Below are 25,488 nucleotides of genomic sequence, written 5' to 3'. Positions count from 1 at the left end.
TGAAGGTGAAGCACAACGTAACTGTCTCAGTCTTCACCTGGTGCTGGCCACGGCATCTTCCTGTACAGCACAGGTCAGCAGAAATGAGCTGGGTGTCACCAGCTTTCTCAGGGCCTTCTGTTCTGCTTTTTTATTAATCCTTCTCGTAGCCACTCTGCAGATTGAACAGGAGAGGACAGAGAAAAGGGTGACAAGATGTAGCATGCAAATAAAAACATGCTTGAACAAGATTTGTTTTGTCACAGAGTAATTGCCCAAAGTTTCTCTGAGAAAGCTCAGGAGGAAAAGCAGTGACATTCTGGAGAACACTGCAGTCTGAGCATGCGGTGGTCCAGAAACAAACCCAGTGCACATCCTGCTCAGGGTGCCTGTGGCACCAGGTTTATGCTTTACAAGGTCACCTACTACTTCAGCCCTTCAAGTGGCACAAGTTACCTGGGACAGAACCTGGCTTGAGGAAGCTGTTGGCACAAGTGGCAGTGACAGGAGTCAGAGCTGGCTGTGCAGAATGGTCTGCTCACCATTTTGGTAGCGGGATGGGTATGAGAGGAAAGGAAAGGCAAAGAGGGTTTCTCCCATAAAAAAGAGTGCACCCATGGTCATGTTCTGTTTGAGGGAGGGACCTGTCTGAATGCACAGGCCTGTCACTCTATATTATTTTTAAAAGCCATGAAATCATTAAAAGGTAAACTGTTAACTTGAAATAAATTCTGCTTTCTCTGTAGACCCCATTATTAAGTGTTGCTTATGTAAGGAAATGTAACTAGGATGTATACTTCTCCTGCAAATCACCTTAAGGCCATATCAGATTCCAGAGTTCATACCGGTAAGAGAGGTTTTTACTGGCACCAATTTATAAAATTGGCATTGATTAAAGAAATTTGCTGCGTGTGTATGCACGCATGTTGATTTATATTAAGCTGGTTAATTAGTTGTGCTGGTTTTGTAGGCATCTGCAATGATCTGGAGGGTGAAATACATTAATCTGATAACACTGAAATGCTGATGCTACTCAGGAGATGCAGTGCAGCTGCATTCCATGTGGAGCGCTTGCTTGGCCCATTGCTTCTGAGAGGTAGCAGGGATTGCACCAGCCCTCCATTGCCTTGCAAGTTGTTCTTACCAGTGAACTGGTGATGAGATCTTGCAGCTATTGGTTTTCTGCTTCTGTTTGCTCAGAACTGGGGAAAAGCAGAGAAAAGCAGGACAGGAAAGAGAGAATTCAGTCATATGCATGAATGTAGCTTAGAGTGAAAGGGCTTTATTTCTGCTCTGACATAAACCACTCTCCAAAGCCACTGAAGTAGTGCTGGTCAAATGCAATACAATTCAAGAAAAATCCATCTTTTATTAGCCTTCTTTTTTGAGGACTGTCTAATTTACTATATACCAATAAATATTTATTTATTTATTTAGCATTCACTAATTTATTCCAGTTCCTCACCCTGTCTTGTGCTGTTGTCTAGTTCTAGTGACTGTGCAGTGGCTGCTGTTCAGGCTTTTAACAGCCTACAAATAACTTACTGCAAAAGCACGATACGAACCATTCTGTTTTTAATTCCCAGAAATATCCATGTGTGCTGACTGTTTTCCCTTCTACTTACCAACAAAACCCCGGATTATTTTGCCATACTCTATTATAAACTCTGTCTGTACTGGCAATACTTCAAAATTCTCTGCGGTTTTTTTCAGGCTGCCATCAAAAAGAATTGACCTAATCTCACGGAAATGGGATGGTCCCTTGCCTAATTGTAGACATTGCTGCTCTCACTGAGAGCTGATCCTAGTTCCAGTCTTAAAAAATTGGGTTACATTAGGAGTTGATACTGTGGGCTGAATTCCACAGGCAGTTCCTCTACCCCTGTGGCTTTATGTTACTGACAATCTACTGGTTTCTTCTGAAACCCAGATGCATGTTATACAAACACTGTGAGGCACTAAAAACTGGAGGTCTAGGCCTGTGGAACTGCAATGTCTCTAATATGTTTCATCTGCCCAGGAGGAATGTGTGAAGCTGCAGGCACTCTGCAGTGCCCAGTTCTCCTCGGCTCATTAGGCTGCTGGCTGTCATGCTGGGAGGGTCCAGGGAAAGGAACCCCAGGCTGAACTGGAGATGGGAATCTGCTTGCTCTGCCAGTACTGGATCCTCTTGAGGTTATAGAGGGAAGGTGGATTTTAGCTCTGTCCTGGACATAATCTGGATAAACTCGGCTGAGCTTCCCCCAAGTCAGGCTGGGGCAAAATACATCTACAGCCCAGTGGTACTACAAGCTGCTGCTGACTGCAACCTCCAGTTGGTCCAGCAAAAAAAGCAGCTGATACAGCTCTGACTGACAGCGCATCCTTTGCCTGCCACTTGCCTGATTAAAGGCAGGTTTGCCTTTGCCTTCTGGAAGGAGCCTAACACCAATGCCACTATAAAGCCAGTAGAGATGCAGTGTTTGCTTGTTGCTTTTTTTGTTGTATGGGCTGGCAGTCCATTGCACGGAGTAGGAAGAAATGTCTGATCAGATGAGGCTGAGCCTGGGGCAGACTTCAGGAGTTTCCCTGCCAGGACTTCAGTGCTGGAGCTGAGAGGAAGCCAGAGCTGGGATGGGGATGGGGTGGGGGCAGTGGGGACTGGTATAGCCTTTCTGTGCTGTGGGAGAGAGGACATGTACAAGAGGAGGTGCTAGGAAGGAGCGGGAGGATACAGCTGTTCTCTTGGGTTACTACAGTAAACCCATCCTTGGAACTCCCTTTATAAATGCTTTTATGTGTGCTATATCACAGTCCTAAAAGAATGCAACAATTTTCTTGGCTTGTGTTTGGCCTTTCTTCTAGTCTTCTTTTCTTTTCATAGCCAGAGCCTGATACATTGCCCCACTGTAGCAGTACTGCAAGCAGCAGTACATTCCTTTCAGCAGAACAAAACCTGGTGGCAGTTGAAGGGGGACATCACAATGTGGCTTCCTGTGACGGAGAAGCAAGTGGAAGGAGCAACATGGCATAATAAGCATAAAGCACATTAATGAGGACATACAGTTCTTTAATACTGGTTTACATGTTATAGAACTTTGGATAGACGTGCCTTCCTGCGTGTCAGTATATGAAGAGGTAATTCCAACTCTCTTCCCAAGCTCCTTCCTACCATGTCTTGTCCAGTTTTTCCTTTCTTTCTTCAGCACTTTCCAGTAAATTTACTCAGCCCTTTCACCTGATAGCTGTGGTTTTGCCTCCGTTTCATCACAGGGAAAATAAACGCAAAAATAAAGCTTCCATAAATCTTGCCTTGCTGCAAAGCTAGCATATGGCAGTGGCTGTGCTGATGAAAAGAAGGCAGAGGTGGGAATACTGGGTGCAGTGCTGTGTACTAAATCACAGTGTTTACAGGCAAAAGTATCCTCTTGGGTTGCATCCTAAGGGTAGGGACACAGCTGTGTTTTTCCCATTAACACTAATGGAAGTCAAGAGGCTGAACCACAGGCTGTGCTCTGGAAATGTGCCCCTTTATGTTTCTGTCCTACAAAGCCGTCTTGCACATTTCCTCCTGGTTCTGCTTCTGTAGCAGGAGGTATTCAGAGGTGTTAAATGGCTATAGTCATCATGCTGATGGTCATATGTACTACTCTGTCAGTTAGAAAGGTTACATTTCCTATTTTGCTACCCTCAAACTTACAGTATATACTGGGCTGTTTGGCCCAGTGTGCTTACCGCTTCTTAATAGTAAAAAAAAAACCCCAACCACCTCTGAGGCAAAGGACTTGCTGAAATCTTACTGAATTTTGTGTGATGATTTCCATCTCATTTGAAGGTGGTTTGCACTGCTTGGTAAGGGTAAGGATCTAGTGAAAGGCCTTGCATCTCTGATGCAGAACTAAGAAAGGAACTAGGACTGCTGGTCTCCTCTCAGTGTTAGGCCAGGTACAGTTGGAAATCGTGTCTGGTGTTCTGGTATGACCAAACCACGCAGCTGCACTGTGATTAAGAATTAAAATGTGAAAACTGTGTGCTTAGTAAAACCTGGTCAACACCTTGACAAAAGAGAACTAGTTTCAGCTGAATGGAAATTGGCCAGCATTGAAGACTCTGTGGTTTGAAATTTAAACCCTGCCCATAACACTTGCAACTGGATCCTTGTGAATATGACTTTGGTTTTGCTGATTTTAAAGTTACCAGACTCGCATAGTGAGATAAAGGCATAAGGATTTCATAGTTAAACACACAACCCTGCAGTTACTGTAAAGGTGGTCCTCATTGATGGCCTCTACACACACCGTATGAAGGGTGAGAGTTGCAGGCTGACCTGCTGTCTGCATGTCAGCAAGCAGAGGTGTGATATTGGACTAGTGTTAAAAAGTACAGCTCTTGCCAATAAACCAACCTCTTAGCTCAGGTAATAAACTGGGGTTGGCTTTGGAAGTTGGAAGATCAGAAGCAGATGTGGGTTGGTTAGCTTTACCAACTCAGACTTTATCAAAATGGGGGAAAAATCCAAGCACTTTTTACTAAAGATTGTAAATAGTGAGGTTAGTCAACAGTGGGTCTCATCCAAAGCACCTCATGTCCAAATATCCCAGCTTTTAGTCAGGTAAATATTCCATTCTGTTTAGTGGGGCTTTGTCACAGTTGGCATAAAGCTTTCACTTGAAAAACTGCTGGTACATTTTGTGTCTGATGCCAGCAACCATTCCAGTACCTCAGGGGAAGGTAAGTCTTGGCAGGACTGAGTATTTTTCTGTGCTGTCTGCTGAAAGGAGGTGCTGTTCCACAAATGGAGTTCAGAGTTCATTACCTGCTGTGTGAAAAGCCAGTCTCACACACAGAACCGAGATACCATTTATTGCATGTCCGCACAGAGGTGGGTGCTAGGTGGCAAAGCCACAAAGCTAGCCCACCACTCACACAGGGTAAAACATTTCATACAGTTTGAATAATTGTTTTCAATTGCATTTAGTCAAACCTAATTCTCATGGGTTCTTAGGAGTGTTACATATCTACTATTAGTTAAATTAATTAACCACATTTGATTTTAATAGGAATATAGAGTTATAAGAAATATTTTAGTGGAATTTGTGTTTGTGTAGCAACCGACAGCTACTATGAAATCCTCCGTACCAAGGCCGAAGGGATTGGTCAGAATCACCTAGTAGGAATGTTTAGAACTTAGATAACAGTTTCATGATTGGATACAGTGTTTATGCGTAGCCTAGGAGAGTGTATTGAGATGTCAGAATGTAGAATTAATGGGAACTGGGGAGAGCTGAATGAAGCAACTCGTAGTTACCTGCCAAGAAACAGTGAATGTAGGTAAAAGGTAATTCTGGCAGGGGGCATCGCGACCACCGACTCATGTACCACCTACCCGAATAATACCCAGACCCATTTCTAGACCTTTCTAACCTTTACTGCACAGAATCGGATATGGGAGGAGAGTATGTTAATGATTTTTGGGAAATACTATGTTTATGCATGAATACTTAATGAATATGTATAAGTAAGTCCTATATAAGGTGTATGATTTTGAAACTTGGTGTACGTTGATCGTGAGAGCAATCACTCGCGCACCTGCCTGTTAATAAAGAAGTGTCTGCTTATCTGCATCACATTGATGTTGATAAATTCTTTATTCCACGATTTCAGTAACAGGAGCCTCGTCTCCGTTTAAAGGTACAGCATTATTTTTTCCATCGTGTTCTGTGGGGAGGGGGGCTTTGTTAGTAAGGGACTTACTTTGCTCTAGGAAGTATCTTTCAGTATGCTAATTAGGATAGTTCACACATAGTTCAAGTAATTTTCTGTTCGATCTCATTAACCATTTGGTTCTCCTTGAGCTTATCTTGTTATGCCCCAGCTTGACATATTTACCATGCCTATCTCTTCTCCCAAGGCCATGTTTTGCTAACTATTTGTAACATCCTCTGTTTTTCAAATTCTTTCTTGTTTTCATTATAGATATTTACATACTTTGTCTAAATTTCGAGTTTGATTTAATACTGAGCCACTCGACTACAGAGGCATAGTGCATGCCAGCTGGCCTGCACTGCTCATTTGCCTGAAGTCAGTCAGGGAAACAAGGGATGAGAAGTCTCTCCCTACATTACTTTTTTTCACCCTCTGAGGAACAAGTGATACTTGCAGAAGGCTGCCCATTTTAATTTGTGTTGTGAAAGCAGTAGTTTTTATTCTGTTATTTTCAGACCTTAAAAAAGCAGTTAGAAAGGTATCACTTGATTTAGCTTTTTGAAGAGCAGGGTGCCAGACTATGCATGTGATGCCTCTGATTTTCTGTTGAAGCAATGTGCTACCTGGAAGGTGGCGCTACCCTGGAGTGACAGTAATGATGCTGTAACTGGTTGTCTCCTCATTGTCTGTTCTGGGAGTAAAGAGTTACTCCATCAAAGTGGTTTCTCTGGAATATAAGTGTCATGAAAGGAGAATGAGACAGCAGGTTTTATTTAATACCTATATAGGCTAGCTATAATTGAGAGGGAGATAAAAAATGGTACTTGTCATTTCTAACTCTTGCTGAGCCACATTTGTGAAAGATGCCTTTAACATCTCATAAAATACCAGTGTATCTCCCTGTCATAAAGAAATTGAGTGTAAATATGTCATGTATTTTTTTACCTATACTTAAATGCCTTCAGGCAACAGAAATCTCCCAGGCTTGCAATATGTTACAGGCTTTCTGCTTGGTTTTTTTCTTTGACTTGATATCTCATCTATGGGTTGCCTCAAGCAACCTCTTTCAAGAGACTGTCTGTATAGAATCTGTTTATGTGCCCAGCAAAGAGAAAGAGGGGGAAGCTGTGTAATTTCACTGAGGCAGAGTCAGTGCTGTATCACTGTATGTCTGCAGTTTGAAGGATTTTAACAGTGACAAATACACAGGATCTTTCTCAATCCAGGAAGGTATAAACATTCCATTGAACACCAGGCACAGCACAGAAGCTGAGGTATGAATGGACTTGAAGATTGTATTTGCTTTCAACTGGCCTACAGAACTGTACCCATGCTGGTCTGCTGCGATGTTCTTGTCTGGTCTCTTCCCACAGGTGGTGTTCCCTTGGCTGGAAAATCAATGTAGCAATTTACCATCACCTTCTGACTTTGCTCCAAGTGGGACAAAGTGGTGTGGTCCTTGCAGTGCTTGCTGACTCTCTGCTTGCAGTTAAACTGCAGTTGGCACTCTGTTGAATTGCACAAAGGGGAGAAATACTGGGTGTAAAAACATTTGCCCGGGAGGGCAAGGCTGGATATACACAATTTGGAATAGCGCTTCCCTCATGCTGGCACCCTGGTGTGAAGCAGCTAGCTTCCTATGCCTGCTGTTTATTCTGTCTGGTTCAGACAAATAAGCAACAGCTCTCAGATCTGTTGCTTAAACAGGTCTTCATGAATGCTAGGCACAAGTATACATGCACACACAGAACTAGAGAGAAGAAATAAAAACCCAGGCTGTGCAGAATTAATGAGGGTGAATAAGCCTTGTGGAGCTGACCAGTGACACTGTTATATCAGCGTCTCTTAAAGGAATTGATCCTGCAAAGAGCTGCCACTGATTGGTAGCAGTGTTCCTTTTCTGAGAGAACAGACAATGCTACAAACAAAATCAGTATCAGACTGACCAAGGGACCCTTGTACATTTGCACTAGTACCACTTAATGGAATAGGAGTTTCAAAAGCATTGCAATTTACACAGCTCCCAATAAAGCCATTACACTCTAGGCTGATACATTCTCCATCTTTTAAAGGCTTCTACTGTTCTTCAACCTGTTTTTCTTCATTATATTTCCCTAGTAAGCAAAACCACCATTTCAGTTTAACTTTACAATACCTGCCGCTGAGCAGAAAGCCTGTTATGATGCTGACAAATGAACTCAGAACTTTTTTCCAGGACTGGCAGTACACACATCAAATAAACTTCACCAAATCTGGTGAAAAGCGTAAGGCCCAATTTTGCGGCTGTTGCCGAAAAGAGAATGGCTGTCAGCAGATCATCTCCTGTGTAAAGAGTCACCACTTCCTGGTAGCAAGGTGATGGAGGGAGCTGGACCAAACATCCCAAGCTCTGATTTCTGTACCCACCACATGCTGCCCAATAGACCTCTTCTCTCTTCCGCAATACTGACCTTCTTTAGAAGCTGATAATGCAATCAGCCCTGTCAGTCAAGACATAAGAAGTCATTCTCAGATATTCATGGCTGGAAAGCTTTGACAGATAGATAGAACTATGCAAAAGTCATGTTCTTCTTAGTGTGGTATGTAGATTGCAGAGTTGCACCTTTCTAAAGCAGGAAATTTCAGTTCTGTGGACACTGACACTGCTTTAATTGGAGTCCGGTTGACAGAACCCTTATTGAGAGTCATCAGTACTGTGCAGTGGAGATGCAGGGCTGGAGCTATCTCTACAGCTAGGAATGATGTGGTTGCCTCAGTGCAGTTCTAGCCTCATTGGTCTGCTTCTACAGCCTCAGGTAGCTTCTCCGCTTGCCTCTGTGCGTGAACATAGATATACACATAAACCATGATCTTAGGCTTCAGTTGCATGGTCGGTTGTTGCCCACATTCACTGTACCACATGAGGAGACCGCACAAAGTAGAATTCCAAGAGCTAGAATTTATTTGCCCAGGTAGCCACAGTGCTGACATTTTTATGCTTTCAAGTGCATGACTTCACAATTTAAATGTTCCTCTAGCGTAGAGTTTGAAGACTATTTGCTTCTTGCACACACTCCAAATATTTATATTCCCGCAAAGAATTAAAACTAACACTGAATTGTTAATTCCGCACACACTTTTTTACCTGAAAGTGCAAATAAGCTATCAGAAATTGTCATAAATATCTTATACTGTGTTGTGAGAGCAAATGCACAGAATTACATAAAGGCCAAGTCTGTAATTATTCTGAAAATCTTATTAAACCTGACAAGCATACACATCAAAACAGACACATGTGTTTTCCCAGTTATTTTTGAAAGATCAGTGTAGGATTTGAAACAGGTGTCCTGAAGGCAAGAAGTTTGGTGAAAGCCGGACATATCACCAAATCCCATCAGGCAGGCCTGTTTCCATATTGAAGAGAGTTGTTTCTTGTAAAATCAGCTATTCTGTCTGTTAAGAAGACTATTTAAATGTAATAAGACTTGAAACAAAAATCTTTACATGAAAATACAGATTGTTTGTAATAATTCTACCATTAAAAAAATTTACCGTAAGCATCTAGACTTCTGTGGGACATCAGCAGTTACAGACAACAGAGAAACTGAAGCTCATGGCAGATGGCTCCCATCAAGTCCAGCAGTAAGGAGAGACCTGAGATCATCCAAATGGCCTTAAAGCCAGGCACCTTCTGAGCTTCTGTCCATGCAACCCATACCACAGGGGGGTCACTAAATGTGCCATATGCATTATTTGTGGAATATTAAAGGGCTTCCTGTTGAGCTCATTCACTTCAGCACCAGGCAACTGAGTACCGAAGTTCTGGTTATGTAGATGCAAGTATTCTTACCTTGGATGCCTCTGTTGCACTTTCTAATTTGCTCCAAATAAAAGTCTGTCCACATTAGGTAGGCCAACAGGAAACACTGGTTTTCAGGTTATCTGAGGTGAGCTTGTCTCTTCTTTCAGTATCCTATTAGCCCTAAATTTACTGCAGTCAGCCTCTCAAAGGGCAAATCATTGCAGTAATTAATTTTACTGCAGCTAACTTATTTTTAGGAGAGTGGAAGAGTAAGTCTCTGTTTTAAAATAAACGGAAAACACATTGACTCTGGAAAGAAACATCAGGATCCTTACTGGAAACATTCTAAAAATAGAACTTTACATCTAGAGCTGTATTCCACCAAAGTAATTAGGAATGCAAATTATTTAGAACTTTCTTTAGATTGCTGATATTTCTGTTTGGGAAGGCAGCATGGCCCAATTGGAGTGGTGTTGGACTGGGACACAGCAAAACCTGTGCCTGTTCTTGGCTCTACCACTGTGCCATTCTGCAGGCTTGGGAGAGTCACTGTCCATTCTGGGACCTCACATCAGAGCTCTCCTACCTTTTCCAGAGATGAGATACACACTCTAATATGATCTCTACTTCACTGTAACACTGACGTTACAACTATATTATTATTCCAGGGCCTGTGATTCATGATGCGAAGATTGGGCATCGTGAGGGAGAGTCTACAAACTACCTTGTGCTTGAGTCTGTTGCCCAGACACAGGTGTGTAGAAACAGTTGAGATGCGCTCAGGTGTCCCACCTGGCCTCCAGCTGCTGCTTCAGGAGGCTGTAGGTCACCTATTAGTCCTCTGTTACATTTGAAAGTTTTTTGAGGATATCCCAAATCCTCTGTGGCATCTCTGATGACACTAGACACCTATGCCTGGGCAACAAGTTCAAACTAAATGTCTGAGTATGCAGCCTTCTTGCATAGTCAGGGAGGTTAGCTCCTAACTTGGGTGCACTTGAGTATCCTCCAAACAAATTTTTTTCTTCCCCTTGGTCATGTAGGGATTCCAGGCTCTTAGGCATTTCCTTTCTTCCCCCAATTAACCTTCTTTTTTTTCTCTCCGCTGGCCTTGACCATACTGCAAGAGCAGTTTATTCTCTTTAAAATCAAATAGCTGTGAGCTACATGAGGCACCACTCAGGTCATGTGGCTCTGAACAGTTTATCTTGTATTTCAGTTGCTAACAAGGATTACGTAGTAAGGATCCACTTCTGGAACAGTCTCAGCTTTGTTTTTAGGAGGTGACATATTAATTGATGTGTGTTTGGAGAATGGAGCTGTTCATGCTTTTCTTTCCCTGCTGTGCAGTCATCTGCTGTCTGAAACAAAAAATTACCAGGAAGTCCTGGGAAGTGTGTGCTTATCTAGAGTGGACAATGGTCTCTGCAGGTGCTAAGCATTGGAGAACTGGGACCGCTGAGTTTAAGATCCTTGTAACAGGATGAATCCAGTTACACTTAATACAAAATGCAAAAAGTATGTAGAAATGTTTGGTACTCGGAATATTAATGTGTCAGCCTTAAAGAGTTTTCTAGGCTTCCTCTAGCAGAATAAATCCTTGATCGGTTGTAAACTAGAGTTTTAAATTATTGTGAACATCATACGTAAATACATCAGAAGCAGTAATCAAAGTTGATTGCAGTCCTGCATTCCTGGCTTCTGTAAGTGTCCAGCTCTGCAAATTGCTGATCCGCTCCTGCAGACACTAAAGGGATGCAGAGGGAATGCTGCACACCCTTGGGAGGCACTTACCAGCATGCAGAATGAGGCTCTGCTTTGGCAATTGATTTTTTCTCTGAGTGTACTTGCAGCTTAATACCCCTTTGTTAATATTTCACGTAAGTATAACTTTTATAGCAAACCGAATAGAAAAGGGTGTTTTTCTTTGATCTTTGTTGGTCTGCAAGGAGAAATTCAACAGCAGATTCTGTAAAAGTTATCTACCCCTTTCCTTCCCTTCCCCCTTAAAAAAACTATTTTCTTATTTTCTGTGAAGGGAAGGCTGCGGAGTTTTTAGGCTGCATAAATGGCCTTAGTAGGATTGCTTGGAAACTCTAAGTCAGGTAGCTCTTTGTGGGCCCTTTCTCACTGCGTGAGCATTTCCAAATTGAAGCCTTTCTTGCCAGCACCCGTTACCCAGCGCTGTGGGGCTTGGTTATGTCCTCTGCAGAGGCTGATCCTCCCCTGTGCAACAGTATCCTCCCGTGCTAATCCAGCTCAAACTCTGCCCAGGCAGCCGGAACAGGGCAGGGGGGCCTGGTCTTAGACTGCAATGACTGCGTGGAAGGTTTGCCTCACAGCAACAACTGCTTTCTGTCTGCTGTGAAAACTAGAAGGTGGATAATGTAATTTAATAATGAAAGCATTTGTTTTATCAATTATGCAATGATTTCTCTGTTCAGAATGCATCACCACTCCTTAAGGAGCAAGTACATTTGTGATTTATTTCATTGTAATTTTTTGTCTTTGCTTATTAAAAATGGATGTGCTGGTACATGTAGTTCTCCGGTGAAAGCCCTGTCCCAGATTCTAACAGAATAGCCTCCAGCCATCTCGGGCAGGAGCTGCACAGGGGGCATGCCCTGTGGTGGGACGTGATGGAAGTAAACACTCTCCGCAAAAAGTAGAACTAGGCAAGGGAACGGCCAGCTCCCATTGGCAGGAGCTGGTGGCAGACATCATGGCGTTGGAGATCCTGCAGCGTTCCCAAGTGGTGAGATGTGTGTGGATAGATATTAAGCAGCTTTGAAAATTACCAACTTGCTGTTTCTGTGATGCAGACCTGCAGAAAAGAGTCCTCCAGAGGGCTAGCTCAAACTTTGTGCTAGACTGCAGCTTTTATGAGAACTGGCAGATATTTTGTGGTATTCAGTTAAAGCTGTCCTCAGCATAAAGACAGCGATTTTGGCTTACAGAATGTTTTAATTGGGTAATGCCATGATTTTTCTAATTGAAACATTTGAGCATTTCCAAATTGAAACTTTTCAATCTTAACAGAAATTAAGAAATTAATTGTAAAAAGGGTAAATATTTTATACATATGTGTGTGTACAATGAATAAATAAATAAATACTTGTATGTATCTGTGCATGTGTGCATGCAGAGAAAAGTGTCTATAAGTGGATATAAGAACCAGAACAGACTTCATTTTAAATGTGCTGTGTTCAAGCAGATGAGTGTCTGATCCTTCCTTCACCTCTCCTAGCTGAGAGTGAGCAATGTCTCAGAAAGACGAGTCTTCACAGGATTGGAGTCATTGATGTCAAGGCTTCCTTGTCCTGTGTAGTTGCCATGGATGCCAAATGGGTATGGGATGCGTGAGGGTTAGAAAGAATGCATTTCAGCTGTGGGGTGTCTTTGTGATAGTACTACAAATCCTGGTATAACTAATTCTGATAAAGCAAAACAATACTGGAGTTGTAGAAAAAAATCCACATTCTGTTCAGGAATAATGATAATTATATATGTATATCTAATATGCTGCAAAACTGCTGAGACACAAAAGCTGCAAAATGGCACTTTGGTTGAAAAGACAGGGGTTTATGTTATTTCACAATGCTGTTTAGCTTTATGCTGGTGCCTGATTCCTGCATGCACTCTCAAGATAGAATCAAAATATTGTCTTTCTAAAGATGTTCCAAGAAATAAGTGGCTGTAAGTTTTCTGTACCTTCTTAAAAAGGTCTGTGTAGAAGTGCTTTAAAAGGAGAATGCATAGCATAAATTGTGTGGGAGGAGTTAATATGTGTATTTCTTTTAGAAACTAGGTTTTCTTTTACATGCAAGAATACAAAGCATGTGGGCGAAAGGTCATGGAAAGAGCCCGATGTAGCAATATCCTTTCAAAAAGCATTTTGGGTCCAGGCTGTGGAGAGTGAGATGGCAGATGTTCAGAAACAGCAAGTGGATTTCTTTCTGTTTTCACTGAAGTAAAAATGAATTGTAACCTTTATACAGCTGTGGATGCTCTTGTTCGTGCTAAAATAATGCAGAGATGGAACCCGGATGGATGAGCTGAAGGCCACTGTTAAGTGTTACTCAGATTACTTCCTCTTCCTGCTGCTTTAGAATTAAATTGCATTGTAAGGCTTAAAATCAGAAAGCTGAACTGCAGGTAACAATGGGAGTGGAAGATAAAATACTCACAGGATGCACTGGTATAGTCTGGTTTACTAGTAGATTCCTATTTATTGCCATGGATGTGTCATAAGAAGCAAAATAGATATTTAATAGTGATATCAAGGACAAGATAAGGGTCACATGCTATTCTCATTAATAGTAATTTGGCTGTACATAAAGCCAGAAATGCATTCTTCCCTCCTTTATGCTAACAGTGTTTTTATTCATAGCATTTTTCTGTTGGGCTGCTTGACTGTCGAGCGAAGCTTGCAAAGCAAGCACAAGGGAGGGAGCCTGCCTGTGGTGTGTGCCCTGTGCGCTGCCAAGGAGCTGAGGGGCTGGATCCAGTTCTCAGCCGCTAGCCCCTTGCTGGCTCCGGTACAGAGTCCTTACAGGTACGCTGGCTGCAGGACGGTCACCGTGGGTGGCCGCAGTGGGTCCCCTCCAGTGTGGAGCACAGAAGTCTTCCTAGATTTGTGGCACTTTTGGGCCAGCCAAGGCGGTGCTCGTTCCCCTCAGCAAATAGCGGTGAAGTTTCAGTTCAATGGCTCACTCCTCTCCTCGGGCTTTACTCCTGCCTTCCCCTGTGGTGTAATTCCAGGGTCTGATTTTATTTTTCACAAACTCTGCTTAGTAAGTTCTGTAGTGTCATGTAAATGCCGCTTACTTTTTTTCAGTAATCATTTAGATTTTTTTAAAGTTTGAACATTTTGCGTTGCTGATGAATGGGTTTATTTCACACATACGTGTCAAAGCTTGCTCTTAATAGTCTCGTTTCCTTGCAAATCGATCGCTGCACTGAGGGAATGTAAGCTGTGATTTGAAAGCTGCTCCCTGCAAGGGCAGCAGTCACTAGGCAGGCTGTCACAGTCACAGGTGCATGGCATGATGATGCACAGTTTGCAAAGAGACAAATGGATTCTCTACTTTGCAGAAACAGGTGAAGGTGTCTGTAATTGAACAATATTTCTACTGGAGGTGTTCTAGTGGAAAATGACATCGCTACTGGCTTTCCTATTCAGTGACTGGGGAGTTGCATAGAAGATTTGGTATATCCTTTTCACTTCTAAATGCGAATAATGGTTTCTCAACAGAAAATAGACTTTCGGAAAGAGCCACTACATTCATAGTCACTGGAAATTTTGTCATTCTCCAGAACTGGAGTATTCATTCCAGTGAGTGAGGACTACTCATTCTTCTTCCTGGTGCCTCAGACATAGCATATCCTCCATCTCCTCGATGTTCAGTCTGACAAATCTCCAGTGTTTTATTAAGTAGAACGTAACCTTGTGCTGAAGTAATCAGTTCTTCTTTTTTTTCATACTCTTTAGACATCTTTCTTTATAATTTTGTGCTGGTTTAGACTGTTCTTCAGACTTTGAGCTTGATTAACAGCCAGAAATGCAGACACTCTTAAATGACCCTACAAAGGATATTCAGTGTTGATTGCAGAAACTAGGCTGGGGGCTGGAAACAGAGCTGTAGGGCTTGTATCTGACAAAAAGACCATTCTAAACGTGTGTTCCAAAACTGTTAGGTATCCAGATTGCATTGCAATATACGGGATGCTAAGCTTGTGCTTCTGTCTGTGCTGCTTTAGAACAGTACGCTTTGCCCACTTGATCTTATGCAGAGCTGGATTTGTTGCTCTGTGTCCTAGTGGCCTTGGTAAGCAACTGAGATGGAAGACAAGTGGACAAGAGCTTCCTCAGGCTGAGAAAACAGTTATTCTCACATCTTTCCTTTCTTGGAGGAGTGATCCTAATTACTACAGAAAATACAAGTGCCCACACCTAACTGCGCTTTCAAAAAACCCTCCCTCATTACTACTTTGACACAAAGGCTGCTGGTGCTTCCCCTTAGGAGAGCTACACTTGAGGGAGCCCATGTGCCAACCATGGCTCTGTACTCTGCACAGGAACTGGCAGCGAGCTGCTGTCATCTAACATTCACCGATCTAGGACCTTTGTCAGCTTGACGACACAGCACAGTAGCTGCCTCTGTAACTGCATGTTGGAAGAACACTTGAGGACCATTTTTCTCTGGCAAATCTATTAAGGAGACTAATACAACTTTGATTTTCTTCCAGCAGGGCAAGGCGGCTCCTAGGGTTTTCAGGCAAATTCCTTTGTCAGAGGACCACATTAAGTTACAGTCTGGCAAGATTTTTCTATGCAATGAAAACTAATTTCCTTTTCATGCTCTTTAGTGAAGGTGAGATAATGTGGCACTCGATTTACCTGTGCGTTTGTAAATTTGTGCCTAATTCGATAGAAGTATCATCACAACAGCTTCCTTTAATAATCACAAAATAATTGCCCTTCCCAGCTCCCTGTGAACAATTTCACCTTTCCAACCAATACCCTAAAACTCTCTGGTTTTACTCACTTTCTCAGTTTTACTATAGAAAGGAAACATTAAACAGAACTGATAGAAGTGGAAAGGGTCCTTTTGGTGCTAAAATAATGCTAGCACTTCTCCATAATGCCTATTATCAGACCTGGTCTTTCTGTCACTCCTCTTCTTCCCCTCTTTCTATTCACAGTTTGCACAAAATGAATCAGTACCCAGGAGGACAGTGCTGGAGCTTCTGCTTCTGAGGGTGAGCTCAGGGCATTCCCCCTGTAACTTGCCCAGGAAAGACCCCTTTCCAAAACCCAGGATTTCTTTGATTTGTCTGTTCTTGCAGGTGGATTAATCACAACACTTACAAATAAAAAAGCATATCCTTCTCTCTTAGACAGCTGTCTCCCTCTCTCATCTTAGCCCTCACTTACACAGACAGCAAGAAATGTGAGCGCTATCCAAATCCCTTAAATGCCTCAGGCTTAAACATCCTGATAAATCAACTGTCATTTTTTCACCTCATGCATTGATTGCTGTAAAACTGTTTTGTATTCACAAATCATTCAGAAAATTACATGCTGCTAAGAAGGATCTTCTGTGCATGGGTCTGTAGTGTAGAGGAAGGATGAGGAGGATGAGGTTTGGGCTGGTGATGTGCCCTGCCAGGCAGCAGCAGCAGGTAGGGAGGCACGTTCGCTGGGGACAGAGCTGCAGCACAATAGAGTAAGGTTGCAGTTGACCTGTGAATATTGTGTCCTGGAGGTATTTGAAGCAGAGTTAAAAGATCATCACTGGGTCCTGAAAGCAGCATAGCAACAGCAACACAGAAGACTGTACAGGGTGATTCACCTTGCTACCTGGCAGCTTTTCAGTACCCTCAGTGAACACTTCTCCCAAATGTGTCTGTGGGGGTACAGAGCTGGCTTCTGCAGCTTCCCCTGTTTTCAGTAGTCTTCTCTGTTCTGTATTTCCTTCTAAACCAGTGCAGCCCTTCCTTATGAACTGCCCTCTCCCAAAGTCAGCACTTCACTGCCTGCCAAGGAGCGTGCTTTTGGCAGAGATGCAGTTCATTTTAATAGTATTTTTCTAGTGAGTAAGAGCAAGGTTTCAAATAGTAATCCCTGCCCTTCTCAGTAAAAAGTCAAAGCCCAGCTGTAGCAAACAGATGAGGACAGAGCAATGGATTAGCCCTCAGTGAGATTCTCCAGAACCTGAGTCTGGTGTTTCTTTGCTGTGTGTGTCTACTTCTGCCACCAATGAGTCACTGAGCATGAGTCACTGAATGGACAACTTCCACAGTTAAAAATGACAGTCTTTGGAGCATGAGAGGAGGAGTCAGGGTCTGCCTTGCAGCATTATGGAAGGGAACATGTGTAAAAATCTACCACTTAGTCAGCTACCACAGTCCAATATGAGCAAGCCATGTCCTTTGTTCTCCGCACAGGCGCTCACAGTGATTTCTTTGTGTAATGCTTTTATTTATTTACAGCCTCTGAAACAATATTTTCATTGCAACTGATAAAAACACTTGGTTTGAGCATGACCTTTAGTACTGCAGAGCCATAACTGAATTTTCTTTCTCTGTTTTCAAGTGTGTCAAAAATTCTCTACTGATAAATTCAGCTTTGTTCTAGAAGAGATGTCCTATATTGACTTCTAGTACCCTTGTGAAATGTGTTTGGCAGTGAGGTTCTGGATCTTCCCTCTGGCCCTCAGGGTGGTGGCACTGTAAATCCTTGTTATAGATGTCCAACTGATACCGTTGCATGAACATTATTTCCACTACAAAATTAAACGCACAAAAAAGTTCCTTGAATAATGTGCTGATTTGGGCTGGGGTAGAGTTTAATTTTCTTCGTAGTAGCTGGTATGGGGCCATGTTTTGGATTTGTGCTGAAAACGGTGTTGATAATACAGGGATGGCATCATCAAGCAGTGCTTACACAGAGGCCAGGGCTTTTCTGCTCCTCACCCCACCCACAGCGAGCAGGCTGGGGGCGCGTGAGGACTTGTAGGGGGACCCAGCCAGTACAGCTGACCCCAGCTGACCCAAGAGATATTCCATGCCATATGACATCGTGCTCAGCATGTAAAGCTGGGGGGAGAAGAAGGATGGGGGGACATTCAGAGGGATGGTGTTTGTCTTCCCAAGTAACTGTTACATGTGATGGAGCCCGGCTTTCCTGGAGGTGGCTGGACACCTGCCTGCCCATGGGAAGTGGTGAATGAATTCCTTGTTTTGCTTTGCTTGCGCGAGTGGTTTTTGCTTTAGCTATTGAACTGCCTTTATCTCAGCCCACCGGTTTTCTCCCTTTCACCCTCCCGATTCTCCCCCCACCCCACAGTGGGGAGTGAGCGAGCAGCTGCCTGGGGCTGCGTTGCCGGTCGGGGTTACACCATGACAACTAATACCTAACAAGTTGTTTTGGAAAATTCAGCTTGGTCGCTAAGCTGTCTGACTTTAGGCACTTAATGTAATTGAGACTAATTAAAAGAGGGTGCCCAAGGGATACAGATGTTGTCAGCATAAGGTCCTGGTTTTGAACAGTCCTCTGGTGTCATTTCTTTTCTTTTGGTCACTGCATGAGAAGCTCTAGGAGATCAGTGTCTTGATCTGATTTAAGCAGGGTGAAAGCACTTTCAGAGGTGCCTGTGAGTACTAGCTGGAGAGGTGCCTGCTAGTGCTGGCTGTGCTGTTGTGGAATGGTTGCAATGAAACGTTAAGTGTAGACTATTCTAATGAAGTGTGTGTGTGTGTCCATAAGCTGTAGTTCAGTCACAATCACTGGGACTTCATTTTTTATACTAAAGTGTGTAATTAGAAAACACCTTTCTACTCCTTAAAGTAGTATCAGGTTTCTAAAATAATGCAAGGAAGAGTCAGTAAAATAAGTCAACAAACTAAGCATAATTGGCTTATTTATGGTGGATTCTAACTTCAAAAATTAGCATTAGATAATGGTCATTCTTTCTCTTTGCAGCGATCAGGTGGGGCCTTAACTATCCCTCTGTGTGCATTTCAAGGAACTGTATCTCTTCAGGCACCCACGGGAAAAACGCTCTCTTTATCTACATATGAGGTAAGCACCAAAGGGCAAAAAATAGCACCTGCATCAAAGAAAATCGAAGTATATCGATCTAAAAGTGTGGGTCACGAGCCAAACCCAGAGGACTCTCCTAATACGCTTGCTGACACAAGTGTTAAAATTCATTTAGAGGTACTTGAAATTTGTGACAATGAAGAGGCCCTGGATACTGTGTCAATCATCAGTAATATCAGCCAGTCCTCCACACAGGTAAGGTCTCCATCCTTACGTTACTCACGGAAGGAAAACAGGTTTGTCTCCTGTGATTTAGGGGAAACTGCCTCCTACTCTCTCTTCATACCATCAAGCAATCCTGACAGTGATATTAACATATCAATTCCAGACACTGTCGAAGCTCATCGGCAGAATAGTAAAAAGCAGCATATGGAAAGAGGTGGTTATCAGGAAGAAATACAAATTTTGAATAAAGCATACAGAAAACGGGAAGAAGATGGCAACAGCAATTAAAAGGCATTCAATCGAGACTTGTAAGCTGATCTGACAGGCGTTGCTTCTCTTGACTCAAGTTACCCTAGCAAGTACAACATCAACTGTTTTGTCCTAATGTATAAATTAATTTTATTCGGGTACAATGTTAAATTGATTAAAACTGCATAGTGAATTTCAAGTTATTTATTTATCTGTTTATTTGAGGAACATGTGTGTCTAAAATGAATCCTAAAAAATGTCTGAAAAAACAGCTTTGGTTGCTTGTTGGCACTGGGTGATCTGCAGGAAATGAGGGAGCAGCTCCACAGCGTGAAGTTATAATAGTTCTGGCTGGCTTGCAATTATGCTCTTGCTGATGTGTCAGACTTGAAACATTTCTCAGACAAAATGTAGCCCAAACCTAAGACTAGCTCATTTAGTTGATGAAGCAGAGGATTAGAGATATGTAAATGGTTTAATTTTCTACTGCTCTAGACATGTTTCATATGTAATACCTCTGTAAGTGGCCACCGTAGATCTTTTAAGTATGGGCTGAAACATAAGCATGCACATTTTGTAAATACCACGTTGTGAAACTTACGAGTGTTCTCATGGCTGACATTTCTCTGATCATACATGACAGATGTTGGTTAATTTTATGCCAGTTACTTTGAAGAGTCCCCTTCTTTTGCCTCTGTGATCTCTTACCAAGTTAAGAAGTTTCCCAATCTTACAGAATATTTCCAACTTGATCTAGATAAAGGCAGCATTTGAAATGTTTGAAGAGCTAGAATGTCAAAATTAATTTGAATAATTCTTCATGTCTGTGTCGTCCCTAAGCAAGGAATAGTTTTACAGTGTCATTTTCTTCCTCAAGACCCATGTGAAGCCAAAATAAAACCAGTGAATACTCTGTAATTTGTGTCAAATTCAGACAAGTCAAGGTGGAAACAGTGAATGGAGTCCTCAAGTCTTACATTAAATACGCTGCATTTTCTTGAAATGCTAATGCATTTTAACTGAGAGCTCTTTTTCTGAGGGTGTGTCATTCATTTCAGTTAAACAGAAGTAAATACACTCTCAGGACTTTCAGCAGTTTGATTAAAAATTACACTGCTTCTTTAAGGAATAGGTTTCATTTCAAGTGGTAAGTGTGCTGACATAATCATGTAGGGGTCTGCAGTCACCCTGTTTTCCACTCAGTGGGGACGATGCAAGGGAATATAAGCACAACCGTATTCAGGATTCCTTAATGGGATATGAATGGACAGAGCAAAAGAGCCAAATACTGTGTCTGTTTGGACTCAGCATTTGAAACAGAGGCATAAAAACAAGCAGGCGACTTGTCTTCTCACTTCAACATAAATCAGGCCTGCCATCACAATCAGTGGGGCTGCACTGGAGTGACAGTGATGTAGCACTGAAGAAAATCAGGGTCAAAGACTGCAGGTTGCTGTGATAGAGAGGGATTGCTCTACAAGTTCTGCTTTCCGTATGCTGCCTTTCCAAGGTGAAAACAAGGGCTCTCGTTAAGATTGCCTCAAGGCTTTTAGTTCCACTAGGATGCCACGTTATATTTAGCAAGAAACTACAGTAGAAGTTTCTACCAGAAAGAATCTACAGTAGAAGGAAGAACAAGTGGTGAGTCTATTGAATAAAATTGTATCCATACATGTAGAGCAGAGAAACATTCTGCTGTCTCTGAGTATGTTGCTTTTCCGTGTTCTGTAGAAGGAACGCAGAAAGTATCTTTATAGCAACAAACGTGCTCGATCCAGATAAAGGTAGCAAAGTTGTGATGGAGAATGCATCCATTGCAACTTCGGTTTGGTCAGGTGTTCTGTGTTCTCTGGAGGTGATTTGGACTATGTTAATGAGATTACAGGCTGGTGTGTTAAATCTCTGATGAATGTATTTACAAAGGGTTCAGATTTGGAGGCATTAAAATTCTGCATAGCTATGACCTAGAGCTTGACCTTATTGTAGAGTGTTGTCTTGCTGCTGTAATGAAACATAGATTTTATTTGATGAATCTGTAAATTTGATAATGTACAAATGTCTGATTATTTTTTTTTTGCTCTAAATGGTGCATATCATTAAACAATTTAAAGTGTCTGTAAACCCAAGTTGTAATTACTGAGTAGATACCAGCTTCTTGCACAATGCACTGGAAAACTTGCTGTTTGAGAAAATTTGCTCCTGGTTTGTTTATTCACGTAAGTGCTAAGGTGTCTTCATTTATCCTTTGGACTTACTTTTTATAACAATTATTTTGTAAGTGTTTTTAAGGAAAAAAAAATCTTCCTCCTCTGTTGTTTTTCCCTTGTCTGACCTTTTAACGTATTTCAGTGACAGCTTGCCATTTGAGGGCAAAGTATCTGTCAATGACCGTTTGAAGGTGACTTGAAAGAGGCCTCATCTCTGTTCAGACACCACAGCAACTGACTGAAAAAAGTCCCTTGGAAAATCTGACGTGAAACAGTGCCCACGTTTCCCCTCCTCTTAGGGTGTGGGTTGTTGAATAATGCAAAGGAAAGAAAACAAGAAGCAAGGAAATACTTTTTGAGATAATCTTTGGTAAGCAGTATATCCAGTGCACCAGAGTTTCTTTTCAGTGGCACTCATGTATGCTGAGAATAACATTATGTTAACAGAGGTACAAGAAAAATAAATCTGTAATATGCAAGGCCAGCCCCCAGAATCCCAAGTGCCTCAAAGGATTGTGCTTCTTGAAGAAAAAGATATAGCCAGGTACTGGAATGCAGATTTGCTATATTAATCTTGATAGAAAATATATTTTACAGCATCATACTATTTCAAAAGACAATAATTTCATAGAAAGTAATAAATGTTACCTATATGTTTTTTTTACCTTTATAGATTTGGGGCTAGTGCATAGTTTCTGGAACATGATTTCACTTCCTGGTATGTATCACTGTAGTGATTTCCAAGATGAGTGTTTGAACATTATGTTCCTCTCTTTTAATGAATTTGGCAGATTTAGGTGTCTCAGAGCATAGTAAATTCTGCTTTTCTGGACTCCAGCAACAGCTCCTATAAGAATTACAATATCTGTATCTGCTCCTGTACGTTGTACACTGTATATTTTATAAAACAAACTGAATTTTAAAGCCTTTCTGTCCTTGCACGCACAATCTTCACTGCTGGAGGCAGTCCTGTTGGCTGCAGTACTGCTGGTGTGCAGTAGCAAGATACACTCCCTGGACAGAGAGCTGTTACGTGGGATCCTCTTCTGTTGTGTCTCCCCCTTCTCAGTATCTACCTAACGTGTTTCCTCATTAGGAATGTGATTTTGAGGAGTCTCACTTCAAAGTACTGAAAGGAGAACACTATCTTCTGTCCTCTGAGGGCATGCTGCTGCGTAGACACCCTTATGTACAGATGCATTACTTCACCTCACGATGGTGGAAATGATGAGAACTGAATGTGAACAACGGTTAAAAGGAGTTGAAAAGGCCCAGTAATATGCAAACCACTGAGACCATTTCAAGAAATGTATCTTTTCATATGTATTAGAAAATAATCTTTACATGAATTGATGCACATTTACTATCTTTCCAACATCTAAATCTACAAACTTACTAAAAATTCTGGATTTGTAATGTTTTCTTTAGAATGTGTGGGTTTTTTTGCAGTGCTGGTTAAACAGGAGACAAAAAGGCACGGCTGAAATGCAGTAGCTACATGCATGCATATGGAAATTTCCTCTCACACTGAAATCCTATTTATTTCCAATGTGTGCACTGCTTAGGTGCCCAGATACACTATCATGGAGGGATCCAGGATCGAACAGAGTACATCTGTTCAAGTCACCTGAGTGATTCAAGGTAACCCGAGAACATTTTCTTCAATGATTTTAAGGAGATAAAACAGACAAAACCAGCTTTCTGACAGCTTCCTTAGGCATGCAGAGCCTAACATGACCCACGACTAAGCTGGCATCTGAGAGTGCGGCCACATGCACTGCTGACAGGACATACTATCAGCCCTGGCTGCGGGTGTGTCGTACATGGGTGGTCACCAGGAGCCATTTCCTTCCTGGCCTCACAGGTTTCAGATTAGCATCAGACACATCTCCTGTCCTGGTATATCTAAATAACACAACTAAAGATAATAACTACCTGAATTTATATTCACCTACAGGCTAAAGAAGGCCCAGAAGGCAAGCCCATTTGTGTCTGGGCAATGTTGTGCCATGGACAGGAAAGCTCATACCTGAGCAGCGGGATGCGTTTTCCCACCACCAGGTATCCTGCCCCCTCCACGCCTTCGGAAGGACGTGGGCCATCCTCCCTCGTTTGGCCTGTATAGGTATGCCAGTGACGTATTTCAACAGGGGGTCTTTTAACATTTCTTAGATTTCTGAGAACTTACTTTGTGCTGATTTTCTTTGGCTCTTTTTTACTCCACAATCGGTTGTCACTGTGAGACTTTCGAAGAATGCCGTGAAATTTGTGTTGGTCTGTGTAGTGACGAACGCGGGGAAGTCATGGAGTGTGCTTCCCTGGGCTGTGTTAAGCCCCAGATGCAGAGTGAGAAGAGGAGGAGTATATTTCCTCCTAGATTTCTCATTTCTTCCCCATGCTCCTTCCTGTAATCTGCCTTTCAGATGATCTTCCTCAGTATCTTCTAGCTCTTGTACTCGCCCCTGGCCCCTCCTTTTCCCTCTTGTCTCCAGGTAACCTCACCCTGAGTGCAGCTACTCCTGGTGCTGATGGTTCACAGATCTTGCTCTCTACCCCTTACTTGTCTCTATTAAAGTGAAAATCTGAGCTTTTCTTGAGATTTCCTTGTACCTGAAACTGGGTATAGCTAAAAAAAGACCCACATGATGTTTCTTGCACTGGCCCTCCTGTGCAGGGCCGTGGCATGGTGCCGTGCCGTTTTGTAGATGTACAGATGCGCGCTGGGGAATTGGTAGATCTGTACAGGTCACCGGGGGTCTCATCCCCAGCGCAGTGCCATTTCATCCTTGGAGGAACAGTCCCTCTTCAGCCATCTGCCACCTACTGCCATGGTCCCTGAGAAGGGTTCCGGTGGCTGCCTTGTCACCTCCGTCACCGGAGGTGTCTTTGAGCAAAAGGCTACAGATGTATGCTGCGACAAAGCATTGTGACTTTGGTTTCGTGTTTTAAGGCCATAGAGATAAGCATTTAAGCATGGAAAAGAATAAACCTAGCAGCCAGTCAGCTGGCTACTTGGGTGCTTAAAGCATTTTGTGAGGGGAAAGGAAAAAAAAAACCAAACAGATCTTTAACTCAATCACTTAGTTCTTCTTTCTTTTCATAGCCAACTGCTGGGAGTTGCTGGACTATCTGTAGGTAAACTGTAGGCAGAGGGAAAAAAAAAAAAAAAAAAGAGAAAATGGTTTCCTTTGAAAGGGAGTCCTTTACCTGGACCAAGTTTGCAAATCAGTGTGTAACATTGTATTGCAGAGATGTGAATGCTAGTAATTTTTAAACAAATGTAAATTATACCAACAACGGAGAAATGGTGAAACAACACGTAAAAAGATGAGATTGAAGAAGCATTTATAGCTTCACAGCGGTACTCAAGGAAACAAAAAGAACATTAATTAACTGTTGAAAGAGTAATAAAGCTGAGTAATTTCATCTGATTTAAAAAGTTTAATTTAAGCCTGGAGAACGTGGACAAGGTATGCCACATAAAGCAGCAATCAGCCGGCAGACCCAGAACTGGTAGCTACTGAAATATGTCTGTTTTATTTTAAAAAGAAACAACAGGAATACCGACCCGGTACAGAGAAAGGGTGGCAACGCCACATGTAATGATGGGGACCGACACGGAACGCGTCCTTAAAATCCTCTCGGAGGCCTCAGGAAGGGACCTCAAAGCTTCAGGGTCTGTACGTTGACACGAGAGGAGGCAGGCGTGCAAGGTGAGCTGCAGGGGCATATTGCTGTGAATATATTTAATCGCGACTGCGCATCGCCCCCGGGTGCGCTGCGCTGCCGTCCCGGTAGGCGGTGCGCAGCACGTT

The 25,488-nt window shown here is 42.4% G+C and overlaps 1 protein-coding gene across 3 annotated transcripts in view; it reads left to right on the top strand.

Moving 5' to 3' along the window:
* GPR149 (G protein-coupled receptor 149) overlaps nt 1–25,460 on the top strand; it is a 33,879-nt gene extending 8,419 nt beyond the window's left edge. Inside the window, exons 4-5 of one of the 3 annotated variants that reach the window (XR_008825091.1) lie at nt 18,933–23,314; nt 23,631–25,460. Coding sequence is in view for 1 of the 3 variants with exons in the window: in XM_056357998.1 (XP_056213973.1) it covers nt 18,933–19,505 (573 nt within the window). In the remaining 2 variants the exon portion in view is untranslated. Of the gene's footprint in view, nt 1–18,932 lie in introns of all 3 variants that reach the window. The other 2 variants (XR_008825090.1, XM_056357998.1) reach the window with 2 other exon arrangements.
* The last annotated feature ends 28 nt before the right edge of the window (nt 25,461–25,488 follow it).

The sequence above is a fragment of the Falco biarmicus genome, chromosome 13, assembly GCF_023638135.1.
Source record: "Falco biarmicus isolate bFalBia1 chromosome 13, bFalBia1.pri, whole genome shotgun sequence".
Classification (NCBI taxonomy): Eukaryota; Metazoa; Chordata; class Aves; order Falconiformes; family Falconidae; genus Falco; species Falco biarmicus.
Note: the sequence above shows the minus strand (reverse complement) of the source record. Positions and strands in the feature narration are given on the sequence as shown.